The sequence below is a fragment of the Thermobia domestica genome, chromosome 8 (genome assembly GCF_964235325.1).
Source record: "Thermobia domestica chromosome 8, izTheDome1.hap1.1, whole genome shotgun sequence".
Classification (NCBI taxonomy): Eukaryota; Metazoa; Arthropoda; class Insecta; order Zygentoma; family Lepismatidae; genus Thermobia; species Thermobia domestica.
The window spans coordinates 62,481,700-62,502,185 of NC_137461.1; the positions used below are offsets into that span (position 1 = coordinate 62,481,700).

At 38.0% G+C, this 20,486-nt stretch overlaps 1 protein-coding gene across 2 annotated transcripts in view; it reads left to right on the forward strand.

Moving 5' to 3' along the window:
• LOC145692945 (uncharacterized) overlaps positions 1-20,486 on the forward strand; it is a 125,119-nt gene that overhangs the window by 77,731 nt on the left and 26,902 nt on the right. For both annotated transcript variants that reach the window (XM_081768534.1, XM_081768535.1), the window contains exons 11-12: positions 6,097-6,501; positions 7,464-7,644. In XM_081768534.1, the coding sequence (XP_081624660.1) occupies positions 6,097-6,501; positions 7,464-7,644 (586 nt within the window). The remainder of the gene's footprint in view (positions 1-6,096; positions 6,502-7,463; positions 7,645-20,486) is intronic.

A 20,486-nucleotide genomic window follows, 5' to 3' on the forward strand; every position in this document is an offset into this window, starting at 1 on the left:
GTGATAGTTTGTGCTACATTCTTATATATTGTATGCTTTACAATTCTATCTATACAAGAGATTGTTACATGGTTTGTAAATCAAATACTATACAACACTATATTTACAATATTGGGACATATTTAGTAATTTCTACTCTACAGGAAAAAAAGGCTTATACAAACGTGAAGTTTGCATTTTACGAGTTGGAACAACATTCCGAGCAAACACTGCAAGTTTGAACTTCCCTGTGATTTTTGCATATAAATCGATTGCAATTATCACACTTTGTACTTAGCTTCCGATTCGAATTTCGTGGACACAGGCAGCATCGTCCTCTTTTCTTCTGCTTCTGTACTTTTGGGTTAGTTGCGACGCGACTTTGGGATGCTTGTACTCCTGTTGCTTCTATGGCCTTAAACACATAAGTATGTAACCCAATGGGATAGGCAGTTCTTCGTGCTATGTTTGGATTTATTAGTTCTTTCCCAACTGTAACAAGAAGTGGTATTTTTTTATTATGCTCTTCTTCCAGTCTGAGTTTTTCAGGAGCCAAATGCCGAATGAATTTAGTGCTGCAATGGTAATTATGTTCATAAAAGGTCTAAAAGGCCACCTGGAAGTGCGTCTAGAGCATGAATATTCTCGAATCAATTTGTCAGAGTTGTCTACTCCTCCTTTAGTTTGATTGTAATGAAGAATAATCATTGGCTTTCGATTTTCTTCATCGGACAAAGAATCATCAATGATTTGTATTGATAGCAAACGACTTTATTTTTCTAGGTGACGTAGCTGACCATGGCCATATCATCAGAGAAGAGAAATATTGATGATAAAATCTCCCTGTCCTTTGGAGTGTCCATGATCGGTGGTGTGTCTGGTTTCTTTGCCCTGAGTGTCCCAGTAATAGTAATATCCTTTGTCAACAGAAATTCTGCAGTTGGTACAGACGTAAAAAAGTGTTTGTTGTGGCACCTCTTCCTGTTCCGTACAAAGGTTGCATCATGTCACAACGCGATGTGCCATTTTTTTTCTGGAACACTTCCGGGAAGTTTCCCTGTATATACTTGTAAATTGTATAAATGCGATGTCTTTACATCAGCTGCAGTCCAGATTTTGATGCCATACTTCTTTGGCTTTGACTTCATGCACTGTTTCAAGGGACAACGTCCACGAAACGCCACAAGTTGTTGTTCTACTGTCAACGTATCGAACGGTTCATAGCATTTCTTGCAATTTTTAACGAAGTGCTCCCATACTTCCCTGATAGCTGGAAGCTTGTCACTCATTTTTCGATGATCACGTGTAGTTTTATCATAAAATCGTATGAATTGACTGATATGGGTAAATCTAGTCCTTGACATGGATGCTGTGAAAACTGCACGTCGAATGCTTTCGTCTGTGCTCCACATTTAGGAAATGTTTTCTTTTGTGCAGCACAGAGCTCCTGCTGTCACTAAAACACAAAAGAAAGCTCGAAATTCATCTGGATCTACATATTTCCAAACTTAAGGTTTTCCTGAAATACACGTTTTGTTAAATTCGTTGCTTGTTCGGACGGCTTCCTAATTCGTGTACGTACAAATGATATCTATCATTTCATCGTCAACGAAGAGATTGAACACATCAAGAATGTTATTTGTATTCCAAATGACTCTTGTAGGCCCTGGTGTTCCTTTCACAATATTACATCTTCGACGACGAGGCACAGGTGGAGCTGAAGTTTTCCAAACTCTTCCAGATTTTGCTACAAATTTCTCATCATTATCTGGAATTGTCTCGTCACCAACCACATCACTATCTTTTTCTGTATTTACTTCTAAATTGTCCTCAGGTTCTGAGTCATCATGTCCATCAGGTATAAACTCATCATCTGAATCACACAAAGTATCCTCTGCACCACCAATTTCTAGGTTTTCTAACAAGTCAGAAATTGCATCATCTTTCCCAAATGTTCTCTTTGCCATATTGCCCTTACACAGCTGTCGAACGTTTATTCACAAACTGGAGTAATAAAATGATATATCAAATTTAGACCGCTTTTCCTTCCGAGTCCTGCAGTTTGTAAGAACGCACAGTAAAACTTATGCCACAACCAACACATTTTATGCAAATTACAAGTCTTATTTGTAATAAATTAACAGAAAAATCTGAGAATTATTTAGGTGTGCATATAAAATATATTCTGTTGTTCAAAATCGCATAGGACAAACAGAACGTGGTGTCATCTAGCTGTGACATTTCAATTATCAGCATATTGAGAAAGAACATCAAATACCATGGGGGGTCCTCGGAGGACCCCAGATCAGTTATTCATATTTTTAAAGTCTAACTGTTTAACGTTTTGTTTCTTTTTACGTTTATATGTCTTACTCTGAAAATTGAACACACAGAAAAATCGAAAGGGATGTGTCTGCCTTACTTTTCATTTGTCACTTAAAAAACATAGTCTGGGGTCTCTCAGGGACCCCGCCTTGGTATGATAAGGGTTAAGTATGTTGATGCTTTTGAGAAAAAAAAAAAAAATCCTGCATCAGAAAACTTTGTAATTATAAAACCTTTTTTGAGAAATGACCTGCTCGCAGCAGAGTTGGAATTCATGCGTTCTGTTTCTCTTGAACTAGAACAATCTCTCTCCAAATATCAGAGTAATGATTCTCTTTTGCCTTTTATGATTTACTGATCTAAGTTCACTATGCTTCGACACCTGTTGGCAAGAATTGTAAAGAATCAGGTTTTGGAATCGGCAAATACTAGTGAGAAGCTTCTCTGAATTGATTTGAAGAAGACAGAATGCCAGAAGACCTTCCGTGCTGTTGAATTGGATTTGCAGCCCAGCAGCTTTAAAAGGTAAAGTAATAAAAGATGGGAAAGTTCTTCAGTTCTATGGCGACTATACAAAATTCCTTTTTGATATATACAGGAAGAGTTTTGTAAAAACCCTCTTGCTTTCATGTTTGTTAGAGATGCCAACTGCTTCAATCCTGCAATTATGACCAGTTCGTCTATTAAGACCTGCAGGGTAACTGGTACATTAGAAGTTCTTGTTGAGGTAAATCAGTTATCTAGTATCGAAGCTCGTACTGCAAAATGAGACTACTTAGATTTCTCATCAAAGAAAGAAGTAACGAAGTATCTCAACAACTTTGATCCCAAAATTGATCGATTTGACCATTCTAAGCACCGCCTATTTTCAACACAATGTTTCCAAAGAACTGATCCACTTCTCACATAAAAGTACTGGTTTTGTTTCACGCCAACGCTGCTATTGAAAGAGATTTTCAATAAACAAAGAATGCCTAGTAGAGAATCTTCATGAAAGTAGCTTGATTACACAGCGTATTGATATGATGCAGTATCTACAGTTGGTGGGGTATTAGCTATTAGTGTTTCGAAGATGATGATCCATGCATCCAAAAATGCATCAACATTGAGAAATGCACAAAAAAAGTGTAGATAATAACACAGCCAAAAGAAAGTTAGCAGCAGAAGAAATGAAACAATTAGAATTGAAGAAACGATGTATTATGCAGAGTGCTAATTAAAAAAACAGAACACTTGAGAATGAGGTGAGATGAAAAGACTGAAAAAGATACTGTCTTGAATGCGTGTACCTTGTGAGTGTAAGACATAATCATTGTGAATTAATAATCAATAATTCACAAATTTGTTATAAAATGTATACTATAAACTATATAGCATAGAACATAAAATTTTGTGTTACATATATTGTGAAGCATATAAAGTACTGTATACAGGCTAATGTATTAAAGGTTTTTCTGTGTTGCATATAAAGTGGTTGATTTCATATATGTATATGTCTGCCTTATGACTTATTATTTAGAACAAGTTTTTACTGACAATAAAACTGGTACAGAATCCACTGAAGAACTATTTACTTGCACAGTGTGTGTTATGATACTCTTTCTTTGGCTGTGTTTATTGAATATAACTGTTAACGAAGTGATCTACGTAGTCAAAAATGCATTGTCACTTAGAAGCTGTGATATTAGCACTATTCAGATATATTTTGTGTGTATTATATCATTGTGAATTAAAAATTAACAGTTATATATAACCTATAAATTTATAAAACAATTTTCATCATTTATGTAAAACTGGTAATTTGTCAACCATACTTTTTTTGTAATTGTTTTAGAAATATTAGTCTTAGAAACAATTTTAAATTCATTGAGATTGTAAATTTTTTTCAAAACAAGAGTTGTATACATTTTGTAATTAGACATTTAAAGCAGTGGGTGGAGACTGTGAGGAGAGTTGGGAGCCCCTTTAAAAAAATTTTAAAAATAATTTGTATTTTTTAAAAAAAAATCAAGGCTAACTAAGGCTAATTAAAAATAAAATATTCTTTTCTTGGGAAAACAATTACAAACTTGGAATTATCAAGTGTGTGATTATTCCTAAAAGACTTTAAAAAAAGCCTTTGTATTAGGTACTGAAATTTTGCTGATAATTATACTGAATATACTGGAAATGTACTGGAATTCTGAAAATGCAACTCAGTAGACACCCTGGAAAATTAAATAACGGGCTAAATTTTGAAATAAAAACATCTAAGTAACTCGAATAAAGTTTATTGAAATTAGAATTATAAGATAAATAATTCTAATGGAGACTTCATGAAGACTTTTCCAAATGTAAATTATGTAGCCCTTAGGCCAGATACTGTATTGAAAGTTTATGCCTAAGTTTAGCTTCTAAGTATCTGTAATGAAATTTAGCTGGAACAAAATACTGTCTGGCAGTAGTGTGAAGCACCTGATTGCCCCTGCAATCAGCTTCGTGTTTTATTACAAATTACAAGAAAAGCATTTATTAAGATTCATTCAATTCACTACTTCAAATTGTAAAAATATTCTGTCTGTGTTGTACTCAGGCAGCCAAAGCATTTATCAGACTATAGAAATAAGTAAATAAAGCTACAGAGTAAATTTCTTGCTCAATCGCTATTGCATTCCTTTGAACTACACGTCAATTCTCCCCGGATACAGACCGCTGAAGGTAATTGAGCGCCATTACACAAAACCAATCGACCGAAGCAGTTGTGGTGATATTCTTCAAGAAGTGAACAACTCCATGCCAGACGGTTAAAGGAAAGGATGAAGGATCATCCTAGACTTGGACAAAGTTCATTGCCGTCGACACAGTGATTCCTAATGTGTACCAAGTTAACACCGAGTTTCCATTGTTGAGATTTTGGCTAAGCACTATTGTTGCTGCTGCGTCTGACCAGCTGTGACCACAATCACTATCTTCAACAATAATGAGGAAACACCGAGGATCAACCCAGACTAAATAGCTACTGTGCTCGCATCCTATTCTAAAATTGGTTTTCGTTTTGTTACTCTCCCCTTTTACCTTCTACCCAATATAGTCTGTTTTCTCACATTTCGTAATTTTTATGTTTCATTTGTGCATTCCTAAGCATAACTGGTATAATTAATGTTGCGTGGAAGATTTATCAGTTTTCATCCCCTTGATTTTAGTGTGTCTCACTGAGCTACAAGAGTTGATATCTTCCCCTCCCGCTGCGCATGGCGGGTATGCTGTTGGTTTCGAATCTTTGAAGTCCTTCCCGAAAATTTAAGTTTTGTCACTTTTTAAAAGTATGTTGTAAATTTTGAGTGAATATTTTCTTTGCCCGCCTCTGATTGCTGTATGTATACCTAGTATATTTTAGACAGTATTGTACGGGATTCAAAAGTGGAACTAGATTCCGTCTGATCTTTCTTTGAGTAGAGTTTAAATAAACGACCTATTGAAGCTTTCATGGAGTGTAATTTGATTCAAGAATCTATATATATTATTTGTAGTTACTAGAAAAGAACGTATTTCAGAGAGAATCCACTTTTGAACGTGACCATGTAAGACTGTATCTTGCAGTGTATGTTGTTCATAGACAAGATCGTAGGTCGTAATATCGATATCACAATTAAGTTAATTGCTCACTATTTTTGAACAAGTAGGTATTTTCAGGCTTAGAAAATTTGATTTCAGTCCATGTTGCACACTTACATTACTTTAACACTATTAGATTATTAAGAACAAACAGAAAATAATTGTAATTTTATAGTATTTTTTAACGTTGCTTTTTAGACCAGTGAACACCAGAGACCGGTGAGTAATATAGTTTATGAGAAGGGAAAAAGAAAAGGCAGCACACAAACTGAAAGCGCAGACGGGGAGAGTTCTACCTCAAACATGGTACCTGTAGAATCCAAAAGAATTCGTCGAGCATCTGATAGTGATAATTCAGTTGCAAGTGAAAGTGTCAGTAACAGGGTTTCAAATGAAGATACAAGTGAAATTGAGCGGCCATCTACTTCCACATCACATGTTCAGACGACGGGTGAAGAGCAGCTAACCACTAGTTCGTCTCAAGAAAGAGTGAATAATAGCAGCGTTAGGGGAGAAACCAATCAACAAGTAACGAATTCTAGTAACTCAGCTAGCACATCTAATAATTCAGAGGGAAGATCCAGGCGCCAAACCACTTCCGAGGTAAGATTATCTGTTATTATTAATTGTAAGAAGTATATATATTAAAAACAAATCCTCTTGGTGCATTTTATTGTGTTCGAAATAAGATAATAAGTTGAACAAATGAGCAAAAGGAAAAGAAATATTCCACAGAAATCTACATCAGTGTGATTTTATTCGTGTCTGAACAGAGTTGTGCCAATGACGCAATAGTACTAATTTTATTATTCATTTCTCTTCAAGCACTTTGTTAACTTATATAGTGTATCATGTTCTGCACTAACTTGTTTATTTGCTAATCAGTGGGAACCAGAGTACATATTTTGAACATCTGAAGTGATATTGGCATTGCTGTAGGTTTTTAAGAAATTTTAAACCTTTGTAAGCTCCGAAAATGCACACGCTCCCTCGAATAATTTACTATCATACGTGAATTTGGTGTGTTTCCTTGTCCTATTTAAGATAGAGATGAATGGGATAATCACTTCATTATCTCCTTAGTCTGTTCAACATAAACTTTCATCTGTTTTCTATCCACCGACATAAGTAAAGATTATTTTGAAAAATGATTTGTTAGAAACATGAAATACTTACACAGAATGATTCATTAAATAATAATAATTCCGTACTGGAAAACAAGAAACGACTGTTATTTTAGTAAAGATCAGTAAATTAGAGTATAATATAAATATATGTTCCTTACGATCTATAAGCAATTAGAATAATCTACCTTATCTAATTTATAATTTCAGAAATAACCCCGTTTTGAAAATACGTAATAAATATTATTTTAAACATATACAACATACAGAGACAAGTATTGTTCAGTAAGAAACAGAGATACTGAAACTAAACATTGATTTTGTTTTCGACAATTTCTTACGGTTTATTTTGTTACAGGTTGACCATAAGCATTTATTTTGTCTTGCAATCTGTGTCATCGTATATTAGGCATCCTCATAATTGGAAGTTCCATATTTTAGTCTCTGCAGTCAATGATCGCCCGTTTAGAGGCCCTTGTTCGACAGCAAAGGGAGCAGCGAGAAGCCAGGAACCGACAGGCCATGGAGGAAGAGATTCTAGGAATACAAAATCATAATGATCTGTGGAGTCTGCGAGAGAGATCATCGTCGGTCAGAGATGATAATTCTGGGAGTGATAGTGGTAGGTACCAAACCTTCTATTGTCGCAACTAACATAGAAGTCGAAAAAAACTAAATAAAATCGTAACTTTGTCGGTTGTATTATATGAATGTGACAATCTGTAGTGTTGAAATAGGCTGAGGTTTTCGCCAACAAAATCTTGAGAAAAATATGCGGTGCAACAAACGATAAAAATAAACTGACGGTAGTTGCATAATATGGACTTGTACTACGCTACTAGCTCACACTATCGCATTACAACCATTTCTTATGTAATTGTTTCATTTAATTTCATTCTTTGTTTCAGTTCACATATTAACGTTATATGTTATTATTTTCTTCCATTAATAATAATAATACAACGTAGACATGGATTTCTTTGAATTCTGCCGTCCCATAATAACCTAATTGGCAGTTTTTTAAACATAGTTGGCAATTTAGGTCTTAATAGCCTCATGAAAAGAAGAAAAAACTTTTGAAAAGAAATAAATTTAAAATATAAGAACATATAACGTCAAATGTTTTGAAACATCAGTTACCAATGCGAAGTCGATGCTTGAAGTTTTCAAAATTAAATATTCCTGAAACCTGTAGACAGGACAAGATTGATAGACAAACGTTCCTTGACCCGAGTTCTATTCCAGAAGAAGTGGGGCGATTGGGGCATAAGAATTTAAAAAACCAAGAGTTTGTTGGCAGAAGATAAACATTTTTTCTAACCTTTGAAGTTGATTTACGTTATGTTGTGTATTGAAATGAATAGTGAGATGATTAAGTTGTAAATATCTACAGGTGCACAAAGTGAATCGTGTATCTCCATATTCCGTCATCGCTCGCTAATCAATCTATATAGTGTCCCATAAGTCCGTTTACATAGACCATCTCGGTAAATATTGAAGATACGAAAAAATGATAAGAGGGCAGTGTTGTTGGAAAGTATGTGTTTTCAATCTAAAATGTTGGAATTTTCGGAATTGGACCAATCGTTTGGGTTCTACACTGGTATAATGCCCAATGGTAAAGAAAAAATGCAATGTTGCCACATCTTTGTTGGACAATGAAGGTGAGTGCGTGTGGTTTGAAGTATCCCGGACCAAGGAGATAAAAGGGATGGCCACAATGAAGTATATCAAGAAGGATCACACACAATGTCAATCCAAGGGAGTGGCGTCACCATCAGAAGGGGAGCGGGCAGGTACGAAAAATATATTGAATTGAATTTATTCACGGCAAACTGGTATTAATTGCTCAGTAATGTCAACGAGACGGGATAAGAGGACAATTGAATAAAATTAAAAAGGGCTTAAGTAAAAAAAAAAAAAAAAAAAAAAAAAAAAAAAAAAAAAAAAAATCGATAAACATGAGTAATCACAATACAAGTTAAACGGGTACTGTGACCGTGTGAATGCTTTAAAACAGAATCAACAGCTTTTAAGCTATAAACTCCTTACAAATGCTTGGTATTAAAACAAATTTGAACGCTACAATTCAATTCTACTTATTGCGGCACTTAGATCCTGTCTCTTTATTATACTGTTGCCTCGTCTAGAAACAGAAGCGCCTGTATCATCATGTTTCTAGACGAGTTCGAACGAGATAGAATAATTATTTCGTACCCAGTCGCTGGTGTAGGCGTAGCCTGCCTGCCTGCCACACGTCATTGTGGTAGGTCGAGAAAATGAAATGAAATCTTGGAGTTATACGTCCCACAATTATGCCGGGTAGGCTAAAGAAGACGGTAATGATGAGAAATGAATGAAATGGTGGAATGAAGAAAGTGTTAAAAAACGGGAGAACCCCGACGAAATCAACGGACACGGTGTATGTCCACCACAGAGTTCACTTGGTCCGTTCTCTCAGGCCAGGACCTCTTCCTTTTCCAGTCCTAGACTCACCTAAAGGACCGATGTGACCTTGGAGCAGAGGCCCAATCTCTCCTTGTGTCATTTCCTTGAATGAATAAATAAATATTTTCGGCTGATGAGCATCATTATTCATTTGCAGGTTTCTTCTTGGCTCCTAAACGTGTTGCCTCATCTCATTTCGTTGAATGAGTGTCTAGTGTCGTGTATGAGTTTTCGAAAGGAGACGAGACACGAGATAAATGAATGACATCAACAGAATACAAGTCATGCAAGGGGTACCAGTGCTCGTCTTCTACTTGTTAAATAAATAACTTAAAAATGGTACTGGTTCAAAAAACACTGTTATGCAATTTAATAGGACGCTGAATTTATCTCAGTGTCGCCAGACACGAGAATGCTTAAAAATGAACGAATGTCCTGACCGAAGTTCGAACCAGGCTGTATCGTAGTCAGACGCGTTACCGATTGAGCTACAGCGAACTATGTAGGAAGTAGGACATATTCGAAATGAAATAAATGAAGAAAGGAAAAGGAAATGCCTGAATTGTGACACAGTAACTGTTCGAATGTGCGTTATTTGATGGGAAATTCCGTTGAAAGTACACAGAAGCAGGAGGGTAGGAAACCGTCAAATATTGCAGAAAGCGCCGCTGAGCGATTTTCTTAAATGAGCATAGTGCCATGATATGAATATTTTGCCCGAGTGGCAGTCTCTCACATGATCAAGCACGAGCAACAACGCCAGGTGCCGTTGTGTGTTGAATTTTGTGTTGCATTCAAAAATGAAATCTTTAAAAGTTTTACGTCCAACGGTTATGCCGGTTAGGCTAAAGGAGACAGTGATGATGATAGATGAACGAAATGGTGGAATGAAGAAAGTGGGAGGAAACGGGAGAACCCCGAGAAAAGCCACGAACACGATGTTTGTCCACCACAAAGTCCACACGGCGCCAGCTGGGACCGAACCAGGTACCTCAAACACCGGAGGTGAACACTACTACTGATCCACCGCGCCCCCCGTGTTGCATTCAAGTAATGTGTTAAATTTGTGTCCTTACGTTTCCATGTGTATGAAGAATATTGACTGTTTTCACCTGCAAACAAAGCATAAATGGTGCTTCACACATCCGGGTTGAGTATATATGCGGCTGTGGAACAGTTTCATCTCCGCCATCCAGAGCTCCCATTGTCATCACACACAATGATTGGCAAGTTATTGACACGGTTCAAGGATACTGGCAGTATCTTGGACCGACCTCGCTCTGGCAGGCCGCGATCTGTAACCGACGATGGTACATTCGTTGACATTCTGGCTAAAGTTATGTGCAGTCAAACGCGATCGATACGAAAGGTGTCCCAAGAGAGTAATACTAGCCGAATGTCTGTCCAAAGAATTCGGTGCAAACATAATTTTCATCCCTTCAAGGTACATTTCGTGCAGGATTTGCATGGAGATGATGCTAACCGATGACGTGAATTCTGTGAATGGTTTACACGCACACAACTTAAACAACCCAACCTTGCGGCTAACATCATGTTTTCAGACGAGGCCACATTTCATCTTAATGGAACTGTTAACAGACATAACTATGTGTATTGGGCAGGCAGCTACTCTCGTGTTGCCGAAGTTTCCCATAATCAAGTTGACCCTCGTATAAATGTGTTGTATGCAATTCACAGTAATGTTCTAATGGGTCCAGTGTTCCTAGAGGGAAGATAAAAAGGTGAAACCTATCAAAACCCCTTATAAGCAATACTGGAACCTTATTTGGACAACTTGCTTCTCGCAAACCGCCAGCACTTTTACTGGCAACACGACGGTGCGCCACCACACTTCAGTGTCAATGTTCGACAATGGTTGGATGCAGCAGTTCTTGGATATTGGATTGGGCTTCGAGGTCTGGTGGAGTAACCACCGAGATCGGGCCTGATTTAACAGTGCTTAATTTTTTTTTTCTGTGAGCCACTTAAAATCCGTTGTTTACAGGGATAGCCCACGCGCATCGCGAAGGTAATTGCGCTGCTATTACCTTGAGACTCTGCAATGGGTTAGGCCCAATTTGCGACATTGTGTGGCAATTTGTGCACAACAAGGTGGACATTACTTCGAAGATCTTCTACGCTGAGCATGGTTGCATCATTCTTTTACCTGTTTCAGAATCTTCCAACAGGTAGGTGACTTGAAGCGAATGGGTTAGGTTAGGTGCGGTATCCTTTGTGTAAGTGTCGCAGCCCTTTCTCCTCATATCATTCATTTGTCAAAGGAACAAGGATGGCATGCCATTGTCGCCCATCAGACGAATGCTGGGATGGTACATCTCAAAGAGCTGGCTTATACACTTTTGTTTAAACCCCTTTCCAATGACATAAGTAGTATTACTCACGAGACCAGAACATTCTCATGTCTCGTCTCGTTTCTAAAACTCATACACGACACTAGACACTCATTCAAAGAAATTATATAAGGCAACAAGTCTACGAGCAGAGAGGAGACCGGCAAATGAATAATGATGCTCACCAGCTGATACATTTCACTTATTTATTTATTTGTTCAAGGAAATGACACAAGGAGAGATTGGGCTTCTACTCCAAGGTCACATGGGCCCTTTAGGTATCTAGGACTGGAGAAGGAAGCATCACTAGCCTGAGAGAAGGGCATGTACCCGGGGGACTGAGAAAAGCCAGGAAAATCCTTAATCAGGATGTTACGTCGAAGCAGGGTTCGTGCCCAGGTTTGGCCTAACCAAATGCCATGTGGCAGGCAGGCACGCTACTCCTACAGCAGCGGCTGGATACGAGATCTCATTTGAACTCGTCTAGAAACGTGACGATACTGGCGCTTCTGTTTATAGATGGAACAACAATATAACAATGAGACTAAGTGCCGCAATAAGTAGAATTGAATTGTAGCGTTCAAATTTGTTTTTATACCAAGCAGAATACATTTGTAAGGAGTTTATAGCTTAAAAGTTGTTGATTCTGTTTTAAAGCACTCATACGGTCACAGTACCCGTTTAACTTGTATTGCGATTATCGACTTTTCTCCGTTTTTTTCTCTTTTTTCTTTTTTTTTTTTTTTATAGTTTTGGCACTTAAGCCCTTTCTAATTTTATTCAATTGTCCTCTTATCCCGTCTCGTTGACATTACTGAGCAATTAATACCAGTTTGCCGTGAATAAATTCAATTCAATATATTTTTCGTACCTGCCCGCTCCCCATCTGATGGTGACGCCACTGCCTTGGATTGACATTGCGTGTAATCCTTCTTCATATCCTTCATTGTGGCCGTCCCTTTTATTCTCCTTGGTCCGGGATACTTCAAACCACACGCACTCACCTTCATTGTTGTCCAACAAAGATGTGGCAACGTTGCATTTTTTCTTTACCATTGGGCATTATACCAGTGTAGAGCCCAAACGATTGGTCCAATTCCGAAAATTCAACATTTTAGAGTGAAAACACATACTTTGCAACAACATTGCTATCTTATCATTTCTTCGTATCTTCAATATTTACAGAGATGGTCTATGTAAACAGACTTATGTGACACCCTGTATATATATATATATATATATATATATATATATATATATATATATATATATATATATATATATATATATATATATAATATACCGAGTGAGTCAAAAGTCCCTTGCTATAGGCCAACTCTGTAATTATTAAAGATATGAAAAAAATGATAAGAAAGCATTTTGATTGCCAAGCGTGGGTTGTCTACCTTAAATGGTGGAATTTTCGTAATCGGACCAACCGTTAAGCTCGACAATGGTATAGCACCCAATAATAAAGAAAAATGCAACGTTGCCACGTCAGTGGAGGACTAGATGGAATGAAATAATCTCAAGCATGAAATACCCTGAGCCAAAGAGAACAGAAAGTGGAGTCAATTAAAGAAGAAAGGAGCAGACCTATTTGCAGGTCCCACGACAGTGGCGTCAGCACCACAAGAGGGGAGGAGGAGGAGATAGGTTGACAAACAAATGAAAATAAGTCGTATCGTTTTCTCACAGGTTTACTGAGAGAGGTAAGCGTGTGGAAGGCAATATCCCAACTGAAGTCACCTGTTTGTATGGCCGGATCCTACGCTTGATTTATTGATTAAGCATGTGTGGAAGGAAAGGGCTAAGGGAATGGTTCGAGCCGCAAACGCTGAGGTCACAGTGGCACTGTTAAGTAAGATGAAGAGTGGGGAAGGCAGCAGGCCTGGGCGGTGTAGAGACGGTAGTATCCCGGCATTCGCCGGGTGGAACTACGGAAAACCATGGAAAACCGCAGTGGATATGACTGGATCGTGTCATTCGTTGTGTCCATGTAATTGTCTATCACTGGTGTTTGCTTGTGTATATTTCTTTTCTTGAAGAAGAAGAAGAAGATGATGGTTATTATTATTATTATTATTATTATTATTATTATTATTATTATTATTATTAAAATTGTGATTCGGGTCAAGCCATTGGTTTATGCGTTGCTGCTATTGACTGTACGCACTAAGCTTCGTCAGCAGTATATCACTGTTGTTTACTCAAGAAAAAACAACGGGTCAGCAAATCCCATGAACTGGTGGTCTTTGATACACTTGAACAAAGTTGGCAAGGTCGCAATCTGTATGTACACAGATCATTTGTCTGAGTGAATTTGATCGTTATCACTAGAGTACAGTGGTGGAATTAGTACATAGCAATCGGAGCTACCTGTGTCACGCGGCTATTTGTTCGTGGGGTGTCTAATGCGACCACTCTGGATGAATTGAGAGTAGTTCTGTGTTATCGATTTCACCTGTGACACGTGTGTTTTGAGGACGTGAAATGTATTCAATGCAAGAAAAAGCTGAAATGTTGCTCCTTCATGCAGCTGGAATGAGTCAGCGGGAAGCAGCAGCAGACTATCGCAAGCGTAATCCAAATCAGGTAGAACCGTCCTATCAACTCATTTCGATACTCATGGCACGCTTTAAAACCACAGGTAGCGAGGCGGACAGGCCCCGTAGTGGACGACCACGAACTGCAACATCCTGCGACATGACTATTGATGTGCTTGCAAAGGTGACAGTTAGTCCTGAAAGACCAACATGAAAGATTGCACAAGACGCGTCCACATCTCAGAAGTCGATCTCCAGAATTTTATCACGTGAACGGTATCATCCTTACAAGATATATTTGATACAAGCGTTACATGGGGATGACACAGACTGACGAATAGAGTTCTGTGAATGGTTTCACCGGCCACGAACACAACATCCTATGCTAGAGGCCGACATTCTATTCAGTAATGAGGCTACTTTCCACTTCAACGGCACAGTCAACAGACACAACGCTGTATATTGGTCTCGCGAGAACCCCCACATAGTTGTTGAAGCGCACAATCAAGCCGATCCGCGAGTGAATGTGTGGTGTGGAATACACGGCAACGTCATATTAGGCCCCGTGTTTTTGCCCGATAGGTTAACATCAGACCAGTATCTACATAATCTGCACACCACATTACAGCTGTATCTGGGTGAAATGCATTTGGTATCGCGGCGTTTTTTTATTTCCAGCACGATGGAGCACCCCACATTACGACCGCACAGTGCGACAATGGCTCAACGAAGCGCTTCCTGGCCGATGAAATGGTCGAAAGGGTCCCGTGGAATGGCTGCCCAGATCACCTAACCTAATGCCGTTAGACTTGTACTTGTGGGGGTATCTAAAGTCCGTTGTGTAACGGAATAGATCCAGAACCGTGGAACAGCTGCAGGAGAATATTCGGAACGTGTGTAGAGAAATAACACCCCAAACACTCCGGCGTGGGCGTGGTAGTGTGCGACGTCGTATCCGTTTGTGCCACCAGTAGGAGGGACACCAATTCGAGCACCTATTGGCATAGTGCCCAGGACTGTTGCGTCTGGAAGCAGGTGTCGTGCGTGCGTGAGGTATGTACATTTCTTCTCACTAACATGTACAGTAAACCTGTCAGAAAACGACACGACTTATTTTCATTTGTCTTCCTCGTATACCTCCTCTCTCCTTCCCCTCCCCCTTGTGCTGACGCCACTGTCGTGGGGCCTGCAAATAGGTCTGCTCCTTTCTTCTTTAATTTGCTCCCCTTTCTGTTCTCTTTGGCCCAGGATATTGCACGCTCGAGATTATTTCATTTCATCTTGTCTTCCACTGACGTGGCAACGTTGCATTTTTCTTTATTATTGGGTGCTATACCATTGTCGAGCTTAAATGGTTGGTCCGATTACGAAAATTCCACCATTTCAGATTGACAATCCACACTTGGTATTCAAAATGCTCTCTTGATCATTTTTTCATATCTTCAATAGTTACCGAGTTGACCTATGGCAAGAGACTTTTGACTCGCTCGGTATATATATATATATATATAGTGTTAAAGATTTACAAAATAAGCTGTGGGTTAAACGAAGTGGCATTACTAACTTACTAGATGCTAAAGCATTGATTTAAAGGAATTTTGTTACAGCGCTAGATTAAAACATATTTTTAAAACAATTTATTGCTTGAGATGTGTTGAAAGTGGTGGGTACAGTTAGGCAGAAAGTGTTACGAACTATGAACACACACCCTGAGATTAAGAGTTGTTACATTTATGCTGTGGAAACAAGAATGAAGATGATTTTAGGTGAAATCGTTTCAGAAGAGATATGGACAATTTTTCTCTTAGTGAATAGATGAGTAAGTCAGATTTAAGAATATTTGTAAAGGAATCTTAGTGACTATTGTACCTAGTCTGATACAAGTTCTGAGGCAGGGTGTACATAAGTTTTTCAAGGTCATGGTCAACCCACCTGTGCAGGAGGGTGGAGTGGGCCATTGTGAGTTGAGCTGTGATAGAGAAAGTGTGTTCATGGAAGTGTAGCCATGGAGTGGGTCGATTACGAAAATCATGTGGCAGTAATACCTCTTCACAGAATGGGTCAGCTAGCCCCCGTGATATTCACACTTAGAAAGTTAAATATTAGCAAATCTTTCTTGTATCGGACCATCAAACGAGATTGGAACAGTTGACGATCGCCCAAAGCAAGGCAAGCAATCCACGCAGCGTAAGAACCAAAAAGTTAGTGAAGCAATGGCGGCCTGTATTCGGAGAAATCCTGTACGAAGGCAGTCGGTGCTTCCTCGTGAGCTGAACATTTGCAAAATATCAATGTCTCGTGTGTTAAGAAGCGACTTGGGGCTGAAGACTTACCGGCAAAGTATAGGTCACTTCTTCAATGCACGTCTGAAAGAGCAGAGGGTGATGAAAGCAAAACCCCTATTGCAGCGTTATGCAGACAATGGGTACAGTAGAATTCTTAATCACAAACGAAAACATATTCAACACTGAAGATGTTCTCAATCGACAAAATGATCAAGTGTATGCTTCAACTTCCCAGGAAGTACGGGAGAAAACCCCGAAGATCCAGAAGGGTCATCATCCGGCCCCAGTCATGATTTAGTGAGGAATGGTATATGGTGGCACCACCAAGCTGCATTTTTGTGAAAAAGGGGTGAAAACGACAGCCAGAGTGTACGGAAATACTGTTTTGAGCTCTGTTGTGAAGCCTTTGAGTGACACTTTGTTCAAGAAACAACAGTGGACCATCCAACAGGATTCCACACCAGACCACAAGGCACACTCTACCAGGAGTGGCTCACGAGAAATGTCCCGGACTTCATTGCTCCATATAATTGGCCTACTAGGAGCTCTGACCTCAACCCGTTGGACTACAAGCTGTGATCATTGCTTGAAAGCATGGTCTGTAAGAAGAGGCATGCCAATATTGACAGTCTGAAACGTTCCCTGGTGAAAGCAGTGGCGGATTTCCGTATACAGGCAGTGCGTAATGCTATATATGAGTAGACGCAGAGACTTAAAAGACTATGTGAACGATCATTTTGAAAAGTAATTGGTTCTATGTGATTGTTTGACTTGTAAGTAACCTATACAATAAGGGTATTAAAGTATCTTTAACACTTTCATAATAATTCACTTTCAATGTTGTGTCAGTATTATGGTACGACTAGATAGCTCTGTGTGGGTTTGAGATAGAAGCCGAATAAATGAAAGATAAGATCAGAATCTGTTTTCTGTTCGTGGTCTGGAAGCTATTAGCAGTAGCAACGAAAACGGTTATCGTATATATCTCATAGTTCATTGCGACCGCACGTTAAGTAAATTTTAGAATATAGCAGAATGGTGCCCTACTTATTGGCCAAAAATATCCGTGTTGTACATCATCTCCCCTACTCTATGGATCAGACTTTTTCCTGTTCCCTACATTGAACTCAACCTTAAAAGGGAAAGAATGTAACACCATCTAGGATACGACGAGGGAAGTTCGACGCGTTCAACAATAGCGTTTCAGGACTGCTTATAGCGTCGACGACAATGTTGGAATGGAATCGGTGTAGATGCAGAATGAAAGAATTCTAGTTTGCAGCAATAGTCTGGAAATTAAATGAACAGTTCTAGCACATCGCGCACTTATTTTGCTCAATACCAATTTATCATCTATAATGTCGTATTTTGTACCATACGAAATGTTGCACTTCTGAGCCTCTGTTTGCAGATGAATCACCTGGTCATTTTGTAACGTTTCAGACTATATTTTTAACTTACTGTTAAAATTCTTTTACCTTTCTGTTACAATTATTGCCCACAGTTCGAGTAAGTCAACACGATCCAGCACCTTAATTTTTACTCATAATTGCAAGAGAAATTAGGCACATCAAATGAATCCCACAATTAACTTCTATTCTCAAAACTCCATGAAAAATTTTTCTTCTGTTGTTATAGCAACGCGAAATAAGTATATCTTGTTACAGCAACTCTCATTACACGATTATTTTATCTATCTCCACATATATTCTACCTTTTTTTCTTCTTCTTTACAACAGATTGTGCACTTGTTACGGTATGTTTTTCACTACCGGTAACATTAGATAAAATTCTATATTACAGTATTCCTTGTACATTTTATCGGTAGGTTATATTCCTTGTACATTTTATCGGTAGGTTATTTTTATTATAATATGTATCACTGCTGACTAGCATATTGTAAATCAGTACCGACAATATAACATTGATAGCTACATAACGTAAGTGATGTAGCATGACGGCTCAGATGGTGTGCTTTGCAGTCACTATATTTAAGTCACTATATTTATCTTGTTAATATTACGGAATTATACTACGATGACATGAGATAACCTATTTATTATTACGATTGTAGTCAATAATAATGAAATTGTTTTAAATCCAAAAGTTATTCGGCATTAATGTACGAAAGAACGTTATAGGTTAATTTTGTTTACATAATTTTAGGCCTAATGTTTGACCGGAAGAAAGATAGAATTTATTGTTTATCTTTATAGAGATTCAAATTATATTTAGCATAACTGCCATGATTCTCATAAAAGTACGAACACCTTAATGTGTTCCGTGACAAGCTTACCTGGTCTGGGGTTTTGAAGTCTGACCTTGCATGAATTGTGCGTCTTTTCGAAATGTAAACAAACGTTCGCCATGTTGGTATGTCTCAAAGTGGGAATAGCCAAATTAAATAGTTAATATAGAAGAAAAAGAATAATGAAATATGCGGAAATAAATAAATAAATTCTCTTTTCTTTTGTTAAAACTGATTTTATATATTAAGAGTCATAAAAATTAAATATCCATACTTATTATAGTTAAATCTAGTGTTGTCAAGAGGGGGTGTGTAAGGTGTACAGAAGATCCTATAAATAACATAACAGTGAAAGAGCCCAAGAGCCCTTCTAAAATATAAAAGGAAAATGTGCATCTAAAAGAAAATTTTGGACCGTAAACCCTGTCAAAACCAGAAATTTGACTAACCTGGCACACAATTAGGCAGAATGGGGCTCTTGGGAAATACTAATAATAACGAGTAGTGTTTTGTTTGGAGACGGCCTATCTTTAACATGGCAATTCAAACGGAGGTTAATCAAAATGAGGAGAAGCCGTCCAAGATGTTTTCTCGGTGCTATTCAGGGTAATTTGGGAACAAGAAGGATGCTCAGGTAATGTTGGAACCAACCAGACAGTCAACCAGGATACAGGTCAGTGACTTTATCCTCCATTTTGTTGACTTCTAGAAGTTGCATGAGAACTCCTTTTTAAACCACTTGAAGTATTAGTGACTTTGGGGTATCAGTGACATTGTTTTGATGACTGAATTCAAAATTGTTAATCAGGGACAATAGTCAATTCTCCGTTATGTATGTGATTATGATGAAGAGTTGTTAAGCGTATCGCTAAGTCACACAATTTCAGACAGTCTTTAGAGGGGAAGGAAATGAGTAATGACAAAATCTAATAGTCACGAACTTCGAGTCTTATAATTAGCTGCTGCTATGAGACCAGATAGTGAAAGCTCTGCACATCGTCTTGATGTTGGCATCTTAAAAGCATGTTATTTGGTAAATATATATTGATACTGTTGACGGTACTGATTCCATAATCACTTTAAGTTAGTTTTTTTTTTCTTTCATGAGCGTTGTTGTTGTGATACGGTTAACATAAATTCAAAATTCCACAGAAATTGAATTATGCTGTATAATCAAAACCTCATTTGCATACTTTCGAGAAACTATTGAAAAACAAATTTGTTATTCCTGATAGCGTAAATAGATGTTGAGGCAACTCCAGCGTGCAATTTATTTATGTGTCTGATTTCTTTTATTATTGTGTGAATTTCGTATGATGTGAATATATAAATATATATAATGTGCAAGTTATCCGCCCTCTTAAATATGAAATGTGGTTTCAATATTTGTACTAAATGAGGTAGAAGTAGGATAGCTATAGGTTAGGTTAGATTAGATTAGTTAGGTAGATTTCTTTCTTATTGTGTGCTATATTGCTTTGATATTAATGTCATGCACGGTCTTGCGGATAACTAAATGAATATCGTTAAATGAAATGAGATATAAATATCAAGCTTTTGCCCTCCGTAAAAGGGAGTGTATTCAG